Source organism: Cynocephalus volans, chromosome X (genome assembly GCF_027409185.1).
Source record: "Cynocephalus volans isolate mCynVol1 chromosome X, mCynVol1.pri, whole genome shotgun sequence".
Lineage (NCBI taxonomy): Eukaryota > Metazoa > Chordata > Mammalia > Dermoptera > Cynocephalidae > Cynocephalus > Cynocephalus volans.
The window spans coordinates 79,154,842-79,172,707 of NC_084478.1; the positions used below are offsets into that span (position 1 = coordinate 79,154,842).

General features: G+C 48.5%; 1 protein-coding gene across 1 annotated transcript; it reads right to left on the minus strand.

Moving 5' to 3' along the window:
* Nucleotides 1-1,231: 1,231 nt before the first annotated feature.
* Nucleotides 1,232-10,265, minus strand: AWAT2 (acyl-CoA wax alcohol acyltransferase 2). The gene is made up of 7 exons (XM_063084273.1): nucleotides 10,140-10,265; nucleotides 4,015-4,125; nucleotides 3,574-3,644; nucleotides 3,142-3,346; nucleotides 2,736-2,910; nucleotides 1,911-2,110; nucleotides 1,232-1,700 (listed from the first exon to the last, which is right to left on the minus strand). Exons 1-7 carry the CDS (start codon nucleotides 10,222-10,224, stop codon nucleotides 1,546-1,548), a joined length of 1,002 nt encoding a protein of 333 aa, XP_062940343.1. The 5' UTR covers nucleotides 10,225-10,265; the 3' UTR covers nucleotides 1,232-1,545.
* Between the last annotated feature and the right edge of the window lie 7,601 nt (nucleotides 10,266-17,866).

Below are 17,866 nucleotides of genomic sequence, written 5' to 3' on the forward strand. Positions count from 1 at the left end.
TAATAAGGAAAAGGCTCATGGGAAGAGGAACAGATAGCAGTTCCAGAGAGTTCTAGGCACTTTTCACAACCCCAGCAGCCTTTGCCCCCATTGTATAGGTGGAGAATGTGGCACTTAAGCAGCACTGTGCACACAGTAGCCCATGACAAATCTGCAATGGCCAGGTTTGCATGGGCTGGGGTGCTGAAGCCCAGGCTGGTTCTCTGGCTGCCTTAGAGTTTTTTGTTTTGTTTTTTCAAAGGAAAGCAGTCACGGGAAGCCTGGACACTTTTAAAACACTTTACAGGAGCTCAGGAAAAATGTAATCTCTGGCATAAGAAGTAACAGAGATAGCAGAAAAGTGGAAGCATGTCTTTGCCCCGCTGTGTTCAAACCATCACATGAGGCAGGCTCCCAGGGCAGAGGCAGCAGATTACACAGTAGTAAATACGCGGGATGTTCTAGACCAAACTGACAAACGTGATGCAGGTAAATCACTGGGCCAAATGGCATCCACCTAAGAGGGATGGGACAAGGGGGCTGTGGGCCAAATTGTGTAACCTGGGCCAAGAATCCGAAAGACTTGCTATTCAAAAGAAGAGTTCTTCAGGCCCGGTTTTATGGAAGCCAGCCATTTCTCTTGCATCCTGAGCAGGTTGGCTGACTCTCAAGCAGAGGGCAGGGTTATAGGGCCAGGCAAGTACAGGCAAGTCGCTGGGAGAAGACAGGGGAAATTAGGCCTGAGCCTGATCCATCCTATTACAACTTTATGAGGCAGAAACTGAGTGTGGACTAGGGGATATCAATTACTTAAACTTTCAGCACCAAATCTTGCACTGTAAACTTTCTTTTAAAAACTGAGATGCCATGAAATTTAGGGAATTGTTTGCTCAGGGACAGGAAGTGAAGAAAATGGTTGGAGGAGAATAATTTTGTGTAGCTGTCTGGTTCACAAATTTCAGTCACATCCAATATCATTTGATCTTCCCAACTGCCTTTGAGTAAGCAGGAGAGGGATTATTAGTCCCATTTTACAGATGAGGAAACTGAGGCTCAGAGGTGACTGCCCCAAAATCACATGGTTTGAAGGTGGGGGGGGGGGGGGCTGAAACCAAATCCCAGCTGGCTCCCAAGGCATCCAGAACTAAAGGATTCTCGATGCCAGGAGATGGGGCTGTTTGAGAGCTAGAGAAGGAAAGACATGCACAGGGCTCCTAGAGCCTCCAAAACAGACTAGCTGGGGCACACGCAGTATCAGAAGATGGGCTTTTTATTCTGTCCATTGTTTTCTTCGGTGCTGGTGTGAGGGAGCCTTCGGGGCACCTCTCCCCTTGGGTCTTCCCTGCCTCTTGGAGCTGTCTCCCCTGTAGCCCCAGGAAAAGGCAGAGAAGAGGTGGAAGGAGAAAGAGATCAAGTGGGAAGAGGGGTGCAGAAAACAACCAAATGGACAGCCCCTCCCCATAATGAGGACTGGTCAAATCAGGAGCTGGAGCCCCATAGGTGACTTTCATCCTCCTGTTTTTCGTCCTCCTCTCAGCCAGGCTGAGAGGCTGCTAGGGATGTCTGTCAAACTATCACCAGCTCCTGGGTCTCCGAGATGCCAAACTTGGTCTTATGCTGGTCAAATAGTTTGCGTAGGGCATCAATGTAGAGTGCATGGTATTTAGCCACAGTCTCCTGGCTTGGGTTCTCAATCTTGGGCACTGGTAGAGGCTCTCCAACTGCCAAGGGAGACAGAAGGAAAAGGGAAAAGCATCAGAATAGTTCACTCCTCAGAATGGGCCCCCGTCCTCAAGCCCAGGTTCTCCCCATCCTCACCCCTAACCCACCACTCTTCCTAGCCAGCCCCCTGACTCAGCACAGCCAGCCCTGATGTCCAGCCTTAGCACTGAATCCTGGATGGTAGACGGAGGGCAGCAAGGCCCACTCACCAATGGTGGTTACAGGATGAGCATAGGGCAGAAGGCCCCAGGAGTTCTTGATGAAGCCGCGCCCATAGAAAGCACAAGGGTAGATGTGTACCATCCTCTGGAACCACTTCTGGAAGCGGTTGACGAAGCCCCCAGGAGTGAAAATGTGCTGATCGTAGAGATCCGTTTCCCCAAAGGCATAGACAGGGATTAGAGCCACCCTGCAGAGGAAAAGCATGTCCTTTGATGCCTAGAAAGGCAGGGACCCTTCTGAAAGACAGCCATGCTGACCGCCAGTGGTCCCTGGGCCTGCCTGTAGGTTCCCCAGACCCCTCCAGCTGGGCCTAGGTCCAGGCTGCGTGTGGAGACAAAGCAGCAGCAAGCTAAAAGAAGCCAGCCCGGCCCCTCCTATGCACGTCCAGGTCTGAAACACTGGAAGGTAAGATCCAAGGGCCATTCCATCTGGCTTTCTCCCCTTTAACCCGCATGGCTGAGCTTGGCTCTCTCTGACATGGGGTTGCAGCTGTTCCCTTTGACAGAGGCTAGTATGAGGGGGAACAGGCTCAGGGCTGGCCTTCTACCCTTTCTTCATAAGCAGAAATGCCTCCAGGACCTGGCCCCGGCTCTACTCCAACCCAGAGGTGGCTTTCCTCCTTCCTCTTTTCTCTTTTAATTATTTTTAATTGACAAATAAAAATTGTATATATTTACGATGACTATAGTTAATAACAATGTATTGTATACTTCCTCCTCCCTCTTTAGATACCACTTCCTCCAAACCGCTTCCTCCTTACCTACTGGGCTTTTGGGTCCCCTCCCCACAGCCCGGACCAGGGCTGTCCTCACCCGTGCCGCAGGGCCATGCGCACAAAGCCGGACCGGTTCTTCAGCACCAGCGTGTAAGAGCCTGGCAGGCTGTATCTGCACTCGGCCAGGCCGCCCACCACCACGACCAGCATGTTGCCTGTGCCTTTATGCGTGAGCAGAAAGTCCATGGAGGACTGGCTCACAGAGCAGGTCCCTGGTGGGCAGAAAAAGCCAAGAGGTCATGGGACACTTCCCAACCCCCTAACTTTCCTCCCTTCCTCTTCAAGGAGGGGAAGAGCAAGGAGCTCACACTGGGCAGCCGAGCCCTGGTAGCTGGCGAAGAGCAGAGGGCATCACGGAGCCGGCCTTGCTCACCTACACCCCCACATCTCTCCCTTGGGGAGCCATTTTTTTCTTTGGCTTTATGTCCTAGGAACCAACTTACCTGTGGCCATTACATATTCTCTGAGGAAAGGCACCCAGAAAAAGGCTCCCAGTGTGAGCATATAAGGGGTAATGCCAGGAAAGACCTTGGAGAAGCCTGAAGTCTCCGTGGAAAAGTGGCCAAACCATGAATGGGACAAGACCCCATGAGGGTGGCAGACAAGGATGTAGTTGTGACTGGGGGAGATATCTTGAGTCTTCAAAAGCTGTGGAGGAAAGTGGAGTCAGGAGGGCTATAGTCAGGGAAGAGGACTCCTTTTGTCCAGGGACCAGGAAGGAAAAGGGCTGCTGGTTGGGCAATGTACAGCTCCAGAGGGTGTCGCTGTCACAGACCTCAATGTGGATGGTGCCCTCCACCCCCACCCTGACCTATCTGCTGGCACTGGAGTTGGGGCCGGGCTTGGGGCCAGAGTGGGGAGCCAGGACTACTCACCTTGAGGGGAAAGTAATTACAGTAGTGTCTCCACAGGCACCATTGCCTCACACAGGTAAACCGGCGGCCGCCTGAAAGTAGAGGCAAGGCAGCCAAACTTTGCCCACCCCTGCTGTCCTCTTCCAAGCCCTTCTGGGCCTGCCACACAGTGCTCTGATCCCCTGCTGTTTCCTGGTATCTTGAGCGACAACCAGGGTGGGCACATCAGGGTCAATTTGGGACAGGCCTAGCTTCTGCTTCGCTAGCTTTCCCTCCCCTAACCCACTCCAGTTCTGATCTGGGTTTCTCTGTCACCTTAAAATGACACCTCCCCTCAGCTTCACTAGCCCAGGGAGGGACAAGCTATAGGTCTGCCTGGGAATTGGCCAGAGCCCCTCAGGATTATAAGGAGAAGAGGAAAGAGCATGTAACGTGCCAACACAGCCCCATTAAGGCCCTTACCTCGCTCAGGGGTCTTCCAGTCAAAAGCCAGCCAGGTGAGAATGAGCACCGTGACAGGCCAGTATGATGTAAATACTACCAGGTAGAGGTTGACAAGGATCACGGTGGTTGCTGGAGGGAACCCAGCCCAGAGTTAATGAATTGTGAACAGTCCCTCACACTTACCCTCCCTCCAGTGTCTTCTGCACCCCAAGGTCACACGCATTCTCACTCATGGCCACTCAACGCTCTTGCTCCCTCACCCTAGCACACAGCTCGCATGGCCGCGTCCCCAGCCCCCTCTCCTCTCTGGCCTTGGGAACCTGATTTGGGTCTAGACGGCAAGGGGTTATCCTCCTCAGCCGTGCCTCACGCAGTAAGCCCTCTGCTCCCCGGGACCTGCTCCAGCACTGCGCTGGACTTTGGCTGCAGTGCATTCAATGGCAGGGAGCCAGTGGTGGGCCATCAGAGGCCAGGAGTCCTGGAAGAGTTTTCTTGCAACTCACATTTTCTTCTTCACGTCTTCTCTGTGAGGCACCAGTGGAGGGAAAGCAAAGACCCACCTTCAGCCAGGTCGGGAGAACACAAGATGGCAAACAAAAAAGGAAGGAAAATACAAGCTGGAAGAAAATAAGGTACTGGGCCATGTTAAGCTCCGATAAAACAGGAACACTGTCGGTTAGGGTGGTTACGAAGGAGCTACTGGAGATGAGTCATAGGGAGCCCCACTGACCTCAAGTTATCACTGGACTCAGTTTTTAAGACAGCTGTGAATAAGAGTGTGTGGGAAATTGGGTCAAAATAAAGGTTAGAAAACATTTCTAACTGAACATAGCAGACTGACCACAAGTTGTTGTCTTGACTTCTTGCTGTAGCCCCATGAAAATTACTATGAAAATTTTTTTAAATATAGATCCAGAAGGAGAAAAAGAGTTAGAGAGGTGCCTACAGTGGATGAGAGATATCAGCAAGACATCTGCATGCTGGAAAGTAGATGGAGGAGGGTGTAACTGACTTAGAAGAAAGACAGCTGAAATCTGGCTACCTGCAAGGGGGATGCCTGCAAGAAGCAAGACTGCACTGGAGAATCTAGGAAAGACTCAAAATTTGGGGGCACCAGGTGTCACAAAAGGCAGGGATAAGAAACAGAGTTAAAAAACTGGAGGGTGGTTGAAAGTGGGCGAAGAAATTAGTTAGAAGCCCAGGTACCCTACCCCCCTCCCTCCATGACACAACTGGATGATGGGAGGATTCTGCTCTGAAAAACGGAATCAAAGAGGCCCTAGACTCAAATACCTAACACTAGACATAGCTAAGAGATTCCATATGGAGCTAAATTATTAATCAAGTATGAAGGTAGAATAAAGACGATTTCAGGTACATGCAGTCTCAGATTATTTGTCTCCCATATCCCTTTCTCAGAAAACTACCAGAGGATGTGCTTCGCCAAAACGAGCAAGCAGACGAAGACACCAGAAGTCATGGAATCCAGGGGGGAAATGATCCAACAAAGAAGGAAAGTGAGCAAGGCAAGGGCTAGGGAGAGGTGAGCAAGGTGCCTAGGTCCCAAAATTGAAGGAGACGCTCACCCTCTGGCCCAATACTTGCACAGCTCTGAGAGTGAGCAACTTCTTAAATTGTGCCCTGGAGGTGACAGCTATGCATGAGGCCACATTGTAACAGAAAGATGCTAGTCTCCGGCAATGTCCTCAAGGAAATGACTTCTAGATTCCTGACGTCTTTGTACATATCGAGAGATTAACGTGTCTGTGGAAAGTATGGGGATGAATTGGTGATAACTAATAGATATCTAATAGATAAAAGAAATTTAAATTGAGAAAATTATTAACTCCAGGGAAAGCAAGAAGTTGCACAAAAAAGGAAATGTCATCTTGGTACACTAAATAGCTCAATTGTGAACAATATTTCCTAGTCATAGTCAGGTATTTAACCAAAACTTGTGCTATAACAATTTGGGGAGGTTGGGGGAAAAGGAAGTTCTAGCAATAGTGTATAGAACCAGATTCTCATCTTCCATATTAGGATGTCAATAGACAATGTCTGAAATTGTTACATCAGAAAATAGTAATATCTAGAAATTCTAAATAGTACAATTTAGAAATATGGAATTAAATACCAGAAGAAAGAGCTAACAAAGTTGAAAATGCCTCTGGGGAACAGAGCTAAGGGTGGAGCAAAGGCCAGCAGGTTCGGTCTGTTGATATGTGCCATACGAAACTACTGACTTCTTTGAGAATTAAAGAGAGTCCTGGGTTTTGTCCGGAGGACACCTCCCAGTTGCCCTTAGTCTTTCCTCAAACTCAGTCAGTGTTGGGGTCATCTTGTGAGTGTGGCCTCAGGCAGAGGGCTCTGTGATGGGATGAATCCTGGATCTGCCACTTACTATGTGTGTGATCAAAGACATCGCTGAACCTCAGTTCCTCATCTGCAAAATGGGGATTAAAATACCAATATCCTCCCTATCTTCCTCATAGATTTAACTGTGAGGGTCTTCCGGCAAGGCTTTAGGGTCCAAATGGATATGATTCCACTGCTCGAGTGAAGAGCTAGGCGGGCATTAAGGGAACATTTTCCCCATCTGCCCCATGTGAGCTAGTGAGGGAGGTATGAGTCCTGGAACCCACATCTCCCGCCACCAGAGCCTAGAGCTCTTCTGCTTGCCCCGTACTACGTCTTTGTACACCCAAGAGGGAAACTCTAGTTAAGAGCTCCCTGGGACAGTTTTCTCCCGGTACTCATCCCCCTTTCAGCCACTCTCCTCCTTAACCCTTCTCTGTTCCACTGGCCCCTCTGCCATCTCACACTGGAACCCGAACCCTCGATCTTGCTTCTTCCCTTACACTCACCCACATCTTCTGATCATCAAGTCCTATTAATTCTACTCTAATTTCTTGAATCCCTCCTCTTCTCTCCATCCTCATCACTACTGGCCTGACCCACATCATCACCATCTCTCACCTCGGTGATTGCAACAGGCTCCTACCTGGCATCACCACTTCCACTCCTGTCTTCCTAGAATCAATGTGCTATACAGAGCTGTTGTGATCTCTCAAAAACATAAATCTCACGCCATCATCCTGCACCAAACCCTACCACGGCCCTCAGGAAAAAGTCCAAACTCCTTTCCATGGTTTACAATACCCTACACAACCTATTCCCTGTCTGCTTCTCCAGTCTCCTCTTTCTTCCCTCTCTCATTCATTCACTCATCCATTGAATAAACGTGTATCATTTCTGGCTATATGCACAAAAAACTGTTAACAGTGGTTGCCTCTGAAGATTGGGATTGGCGATTGGATTGAAGAAGGAGACATAGCAGCCTACAGGCTCCAGCCCCCTTCATGGTACCTGGCCAGGGTGGCCTTCAATAATTGGTCATTCTCCCCCAGTTCTGTGTCTCTCGCCGCCCTCCCATCCCACTTAACCACTGAAAGTTCCGTGAATGCATGATGCTCTCCCCCCATCCCACTCTCTTCCACAAACACTCTTCCCTTCTTCACCTATTTCCTATCTGTCCTTCAAGAGTCAACTCAGATTCAATAAAACAATTAGTAAAGGTTATGAATGGGCAGTTAACAGGAAAAGAAACACTAATTGCTGATAAACATACAAAAAGATGCTCAAGCTCACTCATAATTAAGGAAGTTCAAAAGAATTGTTGTTTAGCCATCATTTCTGGTTGGAGGTAGTAAGGACTGCGTATGAGTTCTGCATTCACTTTCCTTCCCACGCTGTAGCAATCCCTGAAGCCACATCTTACAGCATCACAATTTGGTGGTGACTCCATCAGCCTGAACATTAGTGTCCACAGTGAGCAGAGACTCACACCAACTTGTGTTAGGCATTTAACACGAACAAGAAATAAACACTTGCTGGGTTAAGCCACTGAGATTTCAGGGTTAATGTGTTACCACAGCTTACCTAGACTATCCTGATTAATTATACCCTAAATATACCCATTTTGCAAATGAGGAAAACAAGACTCAGAGAGGATAACTAACTTGCTACAGGTTGCATAGATAGTAGTAGAGCTGGAACGTGAAATTAGGTAGGTGTGTGTGTTTGTGCACGTGCACATGCATGTGGATATATATATGTGTGTGTACATAAAATGCTATCATTTCTGGCTATATGCACAAAAAACTGTTAACAGTGGTTGCCTCTGAAGATTGGGATTGGCGATTGGATTGAGGAAGGAGACATAGCAGCCTACAGGCTCCAGCCCCCTTCATGGTACCTGGCCAGGGTGGCCTTCAATAATTGGTCATTCTCCCCCAGTGCAGTGTCAGCTCCTGGGCCTTGGAGGCTCTTCTCTCTTGTGGGAATACAGTTGCAGTGTGGGGAAGGGAGAGGATTTAACAAGCCAAGTCTGTGGGGATGACAAGAACTCAAGAAAGGCACTAGAACACGACCCGATGTCCTAAAGCTTATGGATCAGAGCAGGATCTACAGGCAGGAATTGGTTGAAGATGCCACAAGGCCACTGACTCAAGTTTCTGAGAACCTTGGAGCCAAGGCCAAAGAAGAAAGCCGGCTTTGTTAACCAAGTGGAAGAAACCCCAGCCCAGACAGGGAAACTGCTCTTCTTCAGTTCTTTACCTGCGGATTCAACTCAGACGCTCTTTAGCAGCAGTCAGAGGGATGAGAGGAGTGACGGCGCTGGAGGGAGGAGAGTGAGGATAGCTGCCCCTCCATGCAGATGGGGAACTCAGCTGTTACTGGAGAGTGCCCAGTGGCCTGTGCCGCATGCTGGGGAGAAAACACAGGCCCAGCTGGGGATCCTGTCTTTAGTAGGAGGACATTCTGAGCTGGCCATTTTCACCTTTAGTCAGGAACTTTCACATATGCAGAGGGCCTGGTTTCCTCCTTCCTTTCTGGCCTACTGTGTTCCTCCCAATCAGCAGTGAGTGACCAGATGCAGGAGGCAAAGAAAGGAACTCATAAACTAGACTCAGGCCCTGGTGAGTTCAATGTCCAACCCAGTTCCTCCATTTCCCAGCTCAGTGACATCTTCCACTACATGGACCTCAGCTTCCCCATCTGTACAATGAAGATTATGAGCTACATACGGCACTCAGAATAGTGCCTGGCATGAAAAAAAGGGTGCAATAAAAGTTTGCTAATATTATGTGAGTGTTAGCTATCATTATGTGCATGTAGCTATTAGTAAGAATTATTATGCATAATAATAGCTTTTACCTCATAATGCTGGCATGAGGCTAAAATGAAATAATAGGTGTGAAAATATCTGGTACAGAGTAAGTACCTACCTAACATATGAATTCCCTTCTCTGGTCTCTTCCAACTCTGATTGCCATCATTACTAGGTTAATGCTGCTCTTTTCAGTGTTGGGGGGTCCTAGTGCCCACCCTAGGCACGTCTCTGAGCCCCTCTATAGTGGTAGTGAACTGAGGTAAGGAATGCCCACTCTCCCTATTCACTGGCATGCCCCTGTGCCAGCTCTGGGCTCCCAGGGCCTTCCTGTGTTCTTTATTCCCAGATAGCTGACAAGACCATTTAATTCATGCTGCTGATTCCAGCCAGTACTCTCCTGAACCACTAGACAGATGAGAATTTTCTTCCAGGCCCCTCTCCCACAGCAATGGTTTGTTTTAGCATCTAGAACACAATGGCCAGCATGTAAGTAACTTTCACAGTTTTCGTGGTATAGGTGTTAGGAAACGTGGATGGACGAATGGTTGAATTCCTCTGGGTGAGAGTTTTCCAGAGTCTCCCTCTGCTACCAAGCCAACTATCTCTCACTGATGGTTGGCTGGGGTCTCTGTAGTTGCAGCTAAGCCCTTTTCCTTAGCTAGCCTCAGTGGAACTGTTCCCCATATTCCCAGAACATGCCCTCCACACCCCAATGTACACCCAGGAGGGCTCGCCATACATCCCTGCAGCAAGGCACACACCCATATGCGTGCACACATGCCCACATGGGAACTCACAGATCCCACGAATACCATGTCCAGGTGGGTCAGGCCAGAGACCAGAGTGACCAACTGTCCTGGTTGGCCTGGGACAACCCTGGTTTGAGCATTGAATGTCCTGTGACCCTAAAATCCTTCAGTCTCAGGCAAGCCAGGACAGTTGGTCACCCTACCAAAGGCTGAAGACTCACCGATAACGAAGACACTGAGGGCCCACTGGAAAACAGCAAAGACCTCCAGGGCGGTCTTGAGGTCCTTCTTGGAGGGCAAGAGCATTATGCTCAGGGTCCCAGCGGCTCCAGTTAAGTGCTGTTCAGCTACCCAGCCCTGAGTGCTCAGGGGCCTGCAATGTTTCCTCTCTTCATGCTTTCTTCTCCAGCCCCTGCCCAGTCTCCGCCTCCCCGCTCCCCGCCCCGCCCCTGCCCAGGATTGCAGGGCCATGTACCACCTCTGCTTGTCCAGTTCCTTCCAGCTGCCTACTCACCTGTACTTTTACCCACTTGGGCATGGCCTGGGCTGAGATTGTGACACCTCCTTGCGCACCTGGGTAGAGAAGTTTGGATGAAGCCCTGGTGTGGGAAGCGAGTGGGGGTGGGGGGGGGGCTGACAAGAGGCTTCCAGGGCCAGTCTGGATTGCGGGAGCTGGGGGTGGAGCGGCGGGCAGGAAGGAGCCCAGGGCTCAGATGGGACATAGGTCCTGCATTTCTGTTTCTGAGGCCCAGCTGTCTGTGGTCTCTCAGTGACAATGTGATTGGAGGCTAGAAGAGAGGAGGTCACAGGCCAGGCCTAGAAATACCATTGTCCTTTTGGTTAGTCTGGGAGAACTCATTACTCTAAGTGAAGAGACATCACGTGTATGTCTGTGAGCATATAGTAGGTGCTGAATAAGATTTTTATTCAATGAATAAGCGAATGCTAGTACGTATTATATTATTCTGTGTACAAGAAGTTCTAGAACAGGAAAAACTAATCTATAGGGAAAAATCAGAGCAGTGGTTGTCTCTGCTAAGGGATTGACTAGGAGGGGCATTATGGAAATTTTGGGAGGTGACAGTGGTATTCTCTATCTTGATAAGACTTTGAGTTACACAGATCAAAAACTCATTGGTCAAAACCCAGTGAATAAGATTTGTGCATTTTGCTGCATATAAATTTTACCTCAAGAGTAAACAAATATTGAACTCCCATTAATGCTTAAGTGTTTAGGGGTGAAGAGTACTGATGTCCGCAATTTATTTTGAAATTCATATAAAACACATTGATGGGTGGATAGAGGGATGTAGTGATGAATAGATGTGTGATAAATCAAATACAGCAAAATACTATCCATGCGACGTAGGTGGTGGGTGTTCACTGTACAATTCTTTCAACTATCTGTAGGTTTTAATTTTTTATAACAGAATTTTGCAAAAAAGTTCCCTCAGAGTCATAATAAAAAATAGATTTTTAAAATGGGACTCCTCTATGCATGTACATGTGCACATGTGGCTTTTGCATAAGAGTATATATGTACAAAAGTAAATATGTATCTAGCTGTCAACATATGTTTGTATATCCATGTCAGTAGGCGGCACCTCCAAGTGTGTGTCTGTGTGCAATGGGGTGTGTGAGTTTGAGAGCATCTAAGCCCAGCCAGGTGTGTGCTTTGGGCCAAGTGCATGGAAGAGTGAAAGACTGGAAGGGTTTTTTAATGCAACATAAAATTATTGAGGGCATAACATATGCCAGGCATTGTTCTAGGCAGCTGGGTTATATCAGTGAGCAAAACAAAGCAAAAAAAAAAAAATCATACTTTTGTGAAGTTCACATTCTGGTGGGGAAAGACAGATGATGGAAATTAATTAACTAATTATATAGTATAAAGTGATAAGGGCTATGCTATGGGGAAAAAAGTTTGAGCAGAGTGCTGGACAGCAGGAAGGGGTTGAGTGGGGGCCACAGGCTTTATAATTTTAAAAGGTGTGGTCAGGGAAGGCCATGCCGAGAAGGTGGCATTTGACAGACTTGCAGGAGAATCATCAGTGAGCTGCGTGGCTGTCTGGACTGAGAATGTTGCGGGCACAGCCCCCAAGGTACAGTGTGCCTGGCAGGTTTCAAGGAGCATCAAGAAGACCGGAGCCAAGTGAGCGAGAGGACCTGAGTAGATGAGGTTGTAGGCTGATGTAAGGACACGGCATTTTACTCTGACGGAAATGGGGAGCCATTGCCGGGCTTTGAGTGGAGAAGAGACAGTGTTGACTTACAGTTTTAAAGGGGCAGGAAAGAAGGAGATCTTTGAGGAGCTATGGCAATAATCTGCTGTGAGAGATGGTGGTGCCTCAGGCCAGGCTGGTGGTAGGGGAGATGGTGGGATGTCTCCTCTGAAGCAGAGGCCCCATTTGATACCTCCAGAGGGGAGTCCCATTGGTGAGCACCCACCACAGGCCGCACCACGGCTTGGGTACCTTCCCTGCATGCAGCCTTGTCCCACCCAATCCTGCAGGAAATATGTGGAGGGTGTTGGGTGCAGCACACCCACTTGGCTGGAATGGTGGTTCTGTGAAGGGGCTGGTGGAAAGTGAGCCTGAAAAGGGCAGCACGGTCTAGAGTCTGGGCCCTGGGAGTTTGGCCTTAATCCTGTGGGCACTGAGGAAGCAAGGTTGGCTTCTGAACAGGAATGGAGATGTGTGTCAAATGCCACATGAGGACAACATTCAGGCACAGGGTGGCTGTCAGGGCCCACGGGTCCTATGATTGACACACAGGCTCTTTTTCTCCTAACACCTACTTAACAGGACCAGCTCCACCTCCACTGGAGTAAGTGGCTCACAGTGTAAGTCCCCATGGTGGCTCATGAGGACTTTCACTGGCGCAGAAAGGCCTGCTGGCCCAGGTCTCTTTCCCCATTAGACTGATTTCATTGTCTGGGGTAGGGGTAGCCCACCCCTTATTAGGACTCAGGCTCCTGTTAGGGAAACTTTCTAAGATTGTCCCCTATTGGGGAAAAAAGCACCATAAACATTGAGCACAGGTGGAAGGCAAGGGACAGAAAAGGCTCTGGAAGACAGGGAAGTGACCCACCTGGGGATCTGGTGTGGAGGTGAAGATGGAGAGGAGCCACAGGTGATGGCCAAGATTCTGACTCAGTCCCTGTGTGGATAGTGGGGACGGGGAGCACAGGAGGAAGAGCAGTTCTTGCAGGGTGGGTGGAGCAAATTGTGAGCTTAGTTTGAGCCACCATTTGTGAGAGGGCCCTGCTTGTCCCGCAGACCCTATGATGATAAGTAAAGCCAGCTGCTGGTTTCTAAAGTGTGTTCTGCCAACCCTGGGTTTCCAGAGACTTGGTACACAGGCAACTGCAGCCAGGGCAGTGAAGGGAAGGCTGAGCAGAGGACTCTGGAGTCGCCAGCCACCTCGTAAAACAGAGCACCAGCACTCTTTTAATCTGTTTACAATTGGAATTCCACGAAAGATTGTATTTGACAAAAGGGTTGGAGTTGGGGGTGGGGCAGAGGAATAGGAACATTCTGCAAGGCCCCTTGGAGCCTAGCAGGGAAAGGATCTGCGCTTCCCTTCCCTACGGAGAAGCCGAGAAGCCAAGAAGCCGCCTCGGCCTAGCTGGGGGAAGGCTGTAGGCCAAGCGCATGGGGCCCCAGGACACTTCCAGGGGTCAGCTCCAAGGCAGCAAGTGGAGACTGCAGCCAGCCTGAAAAGAGAGGAAGAGCTGCCTGCTGGAGGGGAAGACCGCCTGGGGCTGAGTGCTCACTCCCTCCACTGAGCCACCCCTGACCGGGTCCTCATTATATCAAGCCCGGCACTGCAGGATTGTGTTGTTCCTGCCTCTCCACGCATCTGGCCCCTGACCCTGACTCTTCACTCCCCCACACCTTGGTCTGGGAGCTCTCAAGGGCAGGAGTTAGATGGTACTGGATCTCACTGTTCCCAGTGCCCAGCCCCCTAACACAAGCCACACAAGAAACAGTCCCTGATGTTTGTTATAAAAATGCCTGAGTGGGTGGAGGGCCGGCCTGTGGGGCGCTGGGCAAATCTCTGAGGCTTGGTTTCCTCACTCGTAAATAGGAGACAATGAGCAGTCCCTCTCAGACTTAGGAGGAGAATCCAGAAGAGGGAGAGATGGCCGATCACTTTGTGAACTGTGAAGTGGTGTCCACATGTAGGTTGCCACTGTCACTATCATTTAGAGAAGGGGTGAGAAGGGCAAAGAAGGGCACTGAGGAGTGAAAGCCCACAGTTCAACTGAACCTGCCCTAGATGGGCTTCCCTCTGGGCAGTGTTATGTTGGAGAGAGGTTGTCAGAGATTCAAGAACGAAATCAATGACAGTGTGAGCGTTTGGAATATTCTAGAAGCTCTGCCTTCTCATTCACACAGAGAAGGCCGTGTGCCCAGCTGATGCATCTGCATGCATCCCACCATCCTAACACCAAACAGAGAAATGGTCAAGACTGTTTGGGAGCTCAGTCCTACCCCCTCCATCATCTCCCCACTCCATTCTCACCAGATCCCTGCAGAGATTGTAAGAGCTAGAAGGGCATGGGACAAATATTGCATGGAACATACATATACTAAACATTATTTGTTGTTCATCTGAAATTCAAATTTAACAGCGTTCTGTACCTTTGTTTGCTAAATTTGGCAACCCTATGACCCAGGATCACATGGTCAAAGTTGTTGGCACACTGTGGCAGCCACAGCCAGGCCTTGTCCGTCACAACCAGATAGCAGACCCCACTTAGTGGCTCAGGAGGTCTGCATGTCATCCCCAGTTTCTCAGTTGCCCCAGAGGTCAAGCTAGCCCCCATCCCCTGCACTTAATGGTTTACTCAAATTCTCTCAACGGAGTCCTCACTATACTGCTGGATTTTTCCAGCATGCCTGGCACCCACTTCCATCCCACATCTCTCTTCTGAAGGTGGAAAACTAAACAGGCAGGGCTTTTAGGTATTCTGGCTCAAGTGCCAGTTTTCCTTTTCTCTCATTTGGCAAACTTAGAATGATCAGGGGATGGAGGCCTAACTAATAAACCAAAACAGGAGATTAGTGATGGGGGGCAAGAAACGCCAAGCCTGACTCAGCTTGAAGGTGCCAGAGTGGGCCCCTAATGACTTGGAGGGTTGGAGATGTCCACGTTCCTCTGCCCTGGTAAGCAACGTGTACCTTTCCTGTTTGCAAAGGGCTCCCAGGATTTGAGGCCCTCACATGACCATTTCTCCCAGGATACTCACCTTCACCTCCAAACTCATGCCACTGGTGACAGTAATAAGTCTCAAACTTTCCCATGTATGCTCATGAGACCCCTTAGCAGCTGTGGAAAGTGGACAGGAGAAATTGCTCTAGGTATACAGACCATCAATAAGGAGGAGTAGAGGGAGAAAAGGGGCTAGGATCCTAGTCAAGAGCAAGATAGCGAACTTTTCTCCCAAAGGTCAGCTTCAATTTTGCATGTAGTTATTTGTTTTCCATCTGTGTTCTCCGATTTGGCTGTAGCCTCCTTGAGTTTAGGAATCTCCATCTCTTTTGTTCACTGTTATATCTGCAGTAGCTAGAACGGTGCCTGGCACACTGTAGGGCTGATAAATGGTGGCTGAATGACTGACTGAATGAACGAATGAGCAAAGCAGGCCAAGGGAAGGAGCAGGGTCAGGAACAAGGTTGACAACAGTATAGAAACCAGGCCTGAGCAGAGCAGGCTATTCTTGTGGCCTCAGAGCCATAAGAGACAGGTGGAAGGATGAGGAAAGTGCAAATCCCCAGTGATCTGCTCAAAAGCCTTCAGTGAGGTTGGTTGCCCAATCTGCTGTACCCCCTACTCACACTCCAGCACCTGCAGTCTGGTGATATAATCCCTCATCAGCAAGTTCTGGGGAGACAGTAATTCTCCAGATGCCTAGAAGCTGTCAGCCCAGGACAGGATGGTTTCCTCACATCCCTGCTCTTTAGACCCAAATAACACTGTGTGCTATTGCATCTAATTAGGACAACTTGAATGTAATGGCTTATGTTTGACAATTTCTCAACAGCCCTTAAGCTCACTGGAAACCTCCCTCTGATGTGGGCTAGGAACCCAGTCCAGACGGACACTAAGAGACCATTAAACTCTGAACTAATGAGGACGCTGATTACCATGGAAACAGCAGTTTCTGGTGGCCTCCAAAGTGGAGCATGAATGGGGGTGGCAAAGTGGAAAAGGGTGTATGTGGAGGTACAAAGCAGGGAGCAGGAGCTGGGATATAGGGACCGCAGTATGGTAGAGGGAAGGAATTGCTATTTATTACTGACCTCCTTGGTGCCAGGCACTGAGCAGAGCATTTGACATCCCTTTGATTATCACAGCCCCTTGTAAGATAGGCATTAATTCTCTTGCCCTTCCCACCTCACTGACTGGCAAAGTATAACCGTTAATCAACAAGATGGCCTATCACCATTCCCAGTGCTTCTTATTGGAACAGGTAACCTCGAACTTCCTGCCATCTAATCCTTATCAAAAGCTCATTTGTGAGAAAATATATTCATTGAGAGATGCCTGAAGAGCAGGCAGCTCATCCATTGCTGGAGACATGTGGCTCTGAAAAGCAAGGCCTGTGCTCCAGAGGTTGGATCATAATCTCCAGATGGGGGAGTGTGTGTTGGGGAAGTAAGCTTCAGTCCAGAGCTGGAAAAGTCACATTTGTTATTATAATAACTATGGTTTCCTTAACACGAACTGCAGACAGGAAAGCTCAACATTTGCAAAGCTGCTTTTTCTGCACTTCGGGCCACAAAATCAAACCCACGCAATGGGGCTTGACATTCAAAAGTACCTGTCATCCCTTCTGCAGAATCTGAAAAAGCAATCTTGATTGCAGCAAACAAGCAGACTCTACGTGACTATTGCTATCATGCTATCAAAGTCCAAATGCTGTTTCTTTCAGAACCAGCATAACGGTTTTCTATAGTTATCATTGCTTTGATTCATTTTAAGCCACAGCGTTTAACTTCTTTGAAACATGCAAATGACAGTAAGGGAGGGTGTGAAGTGTTTGTTTACTTAAAACATCATAGGGGAAGATGAAATAGATATACTTTGCCCTATTCCTCTTGCTATTACAACTAAAATCCCTGGATATCACAAATATAAGAAGACTCGGAAAGTTGTCAGCACCACGCTCAGCCAGTGAGCTAACCGGCCATCCCTACATAGGATCCGAACCGGTGGCCTTGTTTTTACCAGCACCGCACTCTCCTGAGTGAGCCACGGGCCGGCGAAGACTCTGAAAGTTGGAAAGAAGGCAGAACACCTAGGGTCCTCAGGATAAGAAGAATGACAGGAATTTTCTCTTTGCCTCATATATCCCAGACTTGGAGTTGGAAAAGCCAGCAACCAAAACAACACTAACAGGTGCAGACAAAAAGAGCCCCAGCAAAAGCCTGTGAACTTGAAGACAGAATAATTAAAATTACCGCATCTAAACAACAAAGAGAAAACAGACTGAAAAAAAAATGAATCTAGAGAATGAGAAGACGAGCCACAGACTGGGAGAAAATATTTGCAATAGACGTTCCTGATAAAGGACTGTTATGCAAAATATTCAAAGAGCTCTTAAAACTCAAATATAAGAAAATGAACAACTTAATCAAAAACATTGTACTTCATTAAGAAATTGCAAATTAAAACAACAATGAGATACCACTACACACCTATTAGAATAGTGAAAATTAAAAAGCCTAACAACATCAAATGTCGGGAAGGATGTGGGGCAAGAGGAACTCTCATTCACTGCTGGTAGGAGTTCAAACGGTAGAGCCACACTGGAAGGCAATTTGGCAGTTTCTCACAAAACCAAACAGACTTCTACCATATGATTTTCAGTAGTCACGCTCCTTGGTATTTACCCAAATGAGTTGAAAACTTGTTTGCACACAAAAGCCTGCATGCAGAT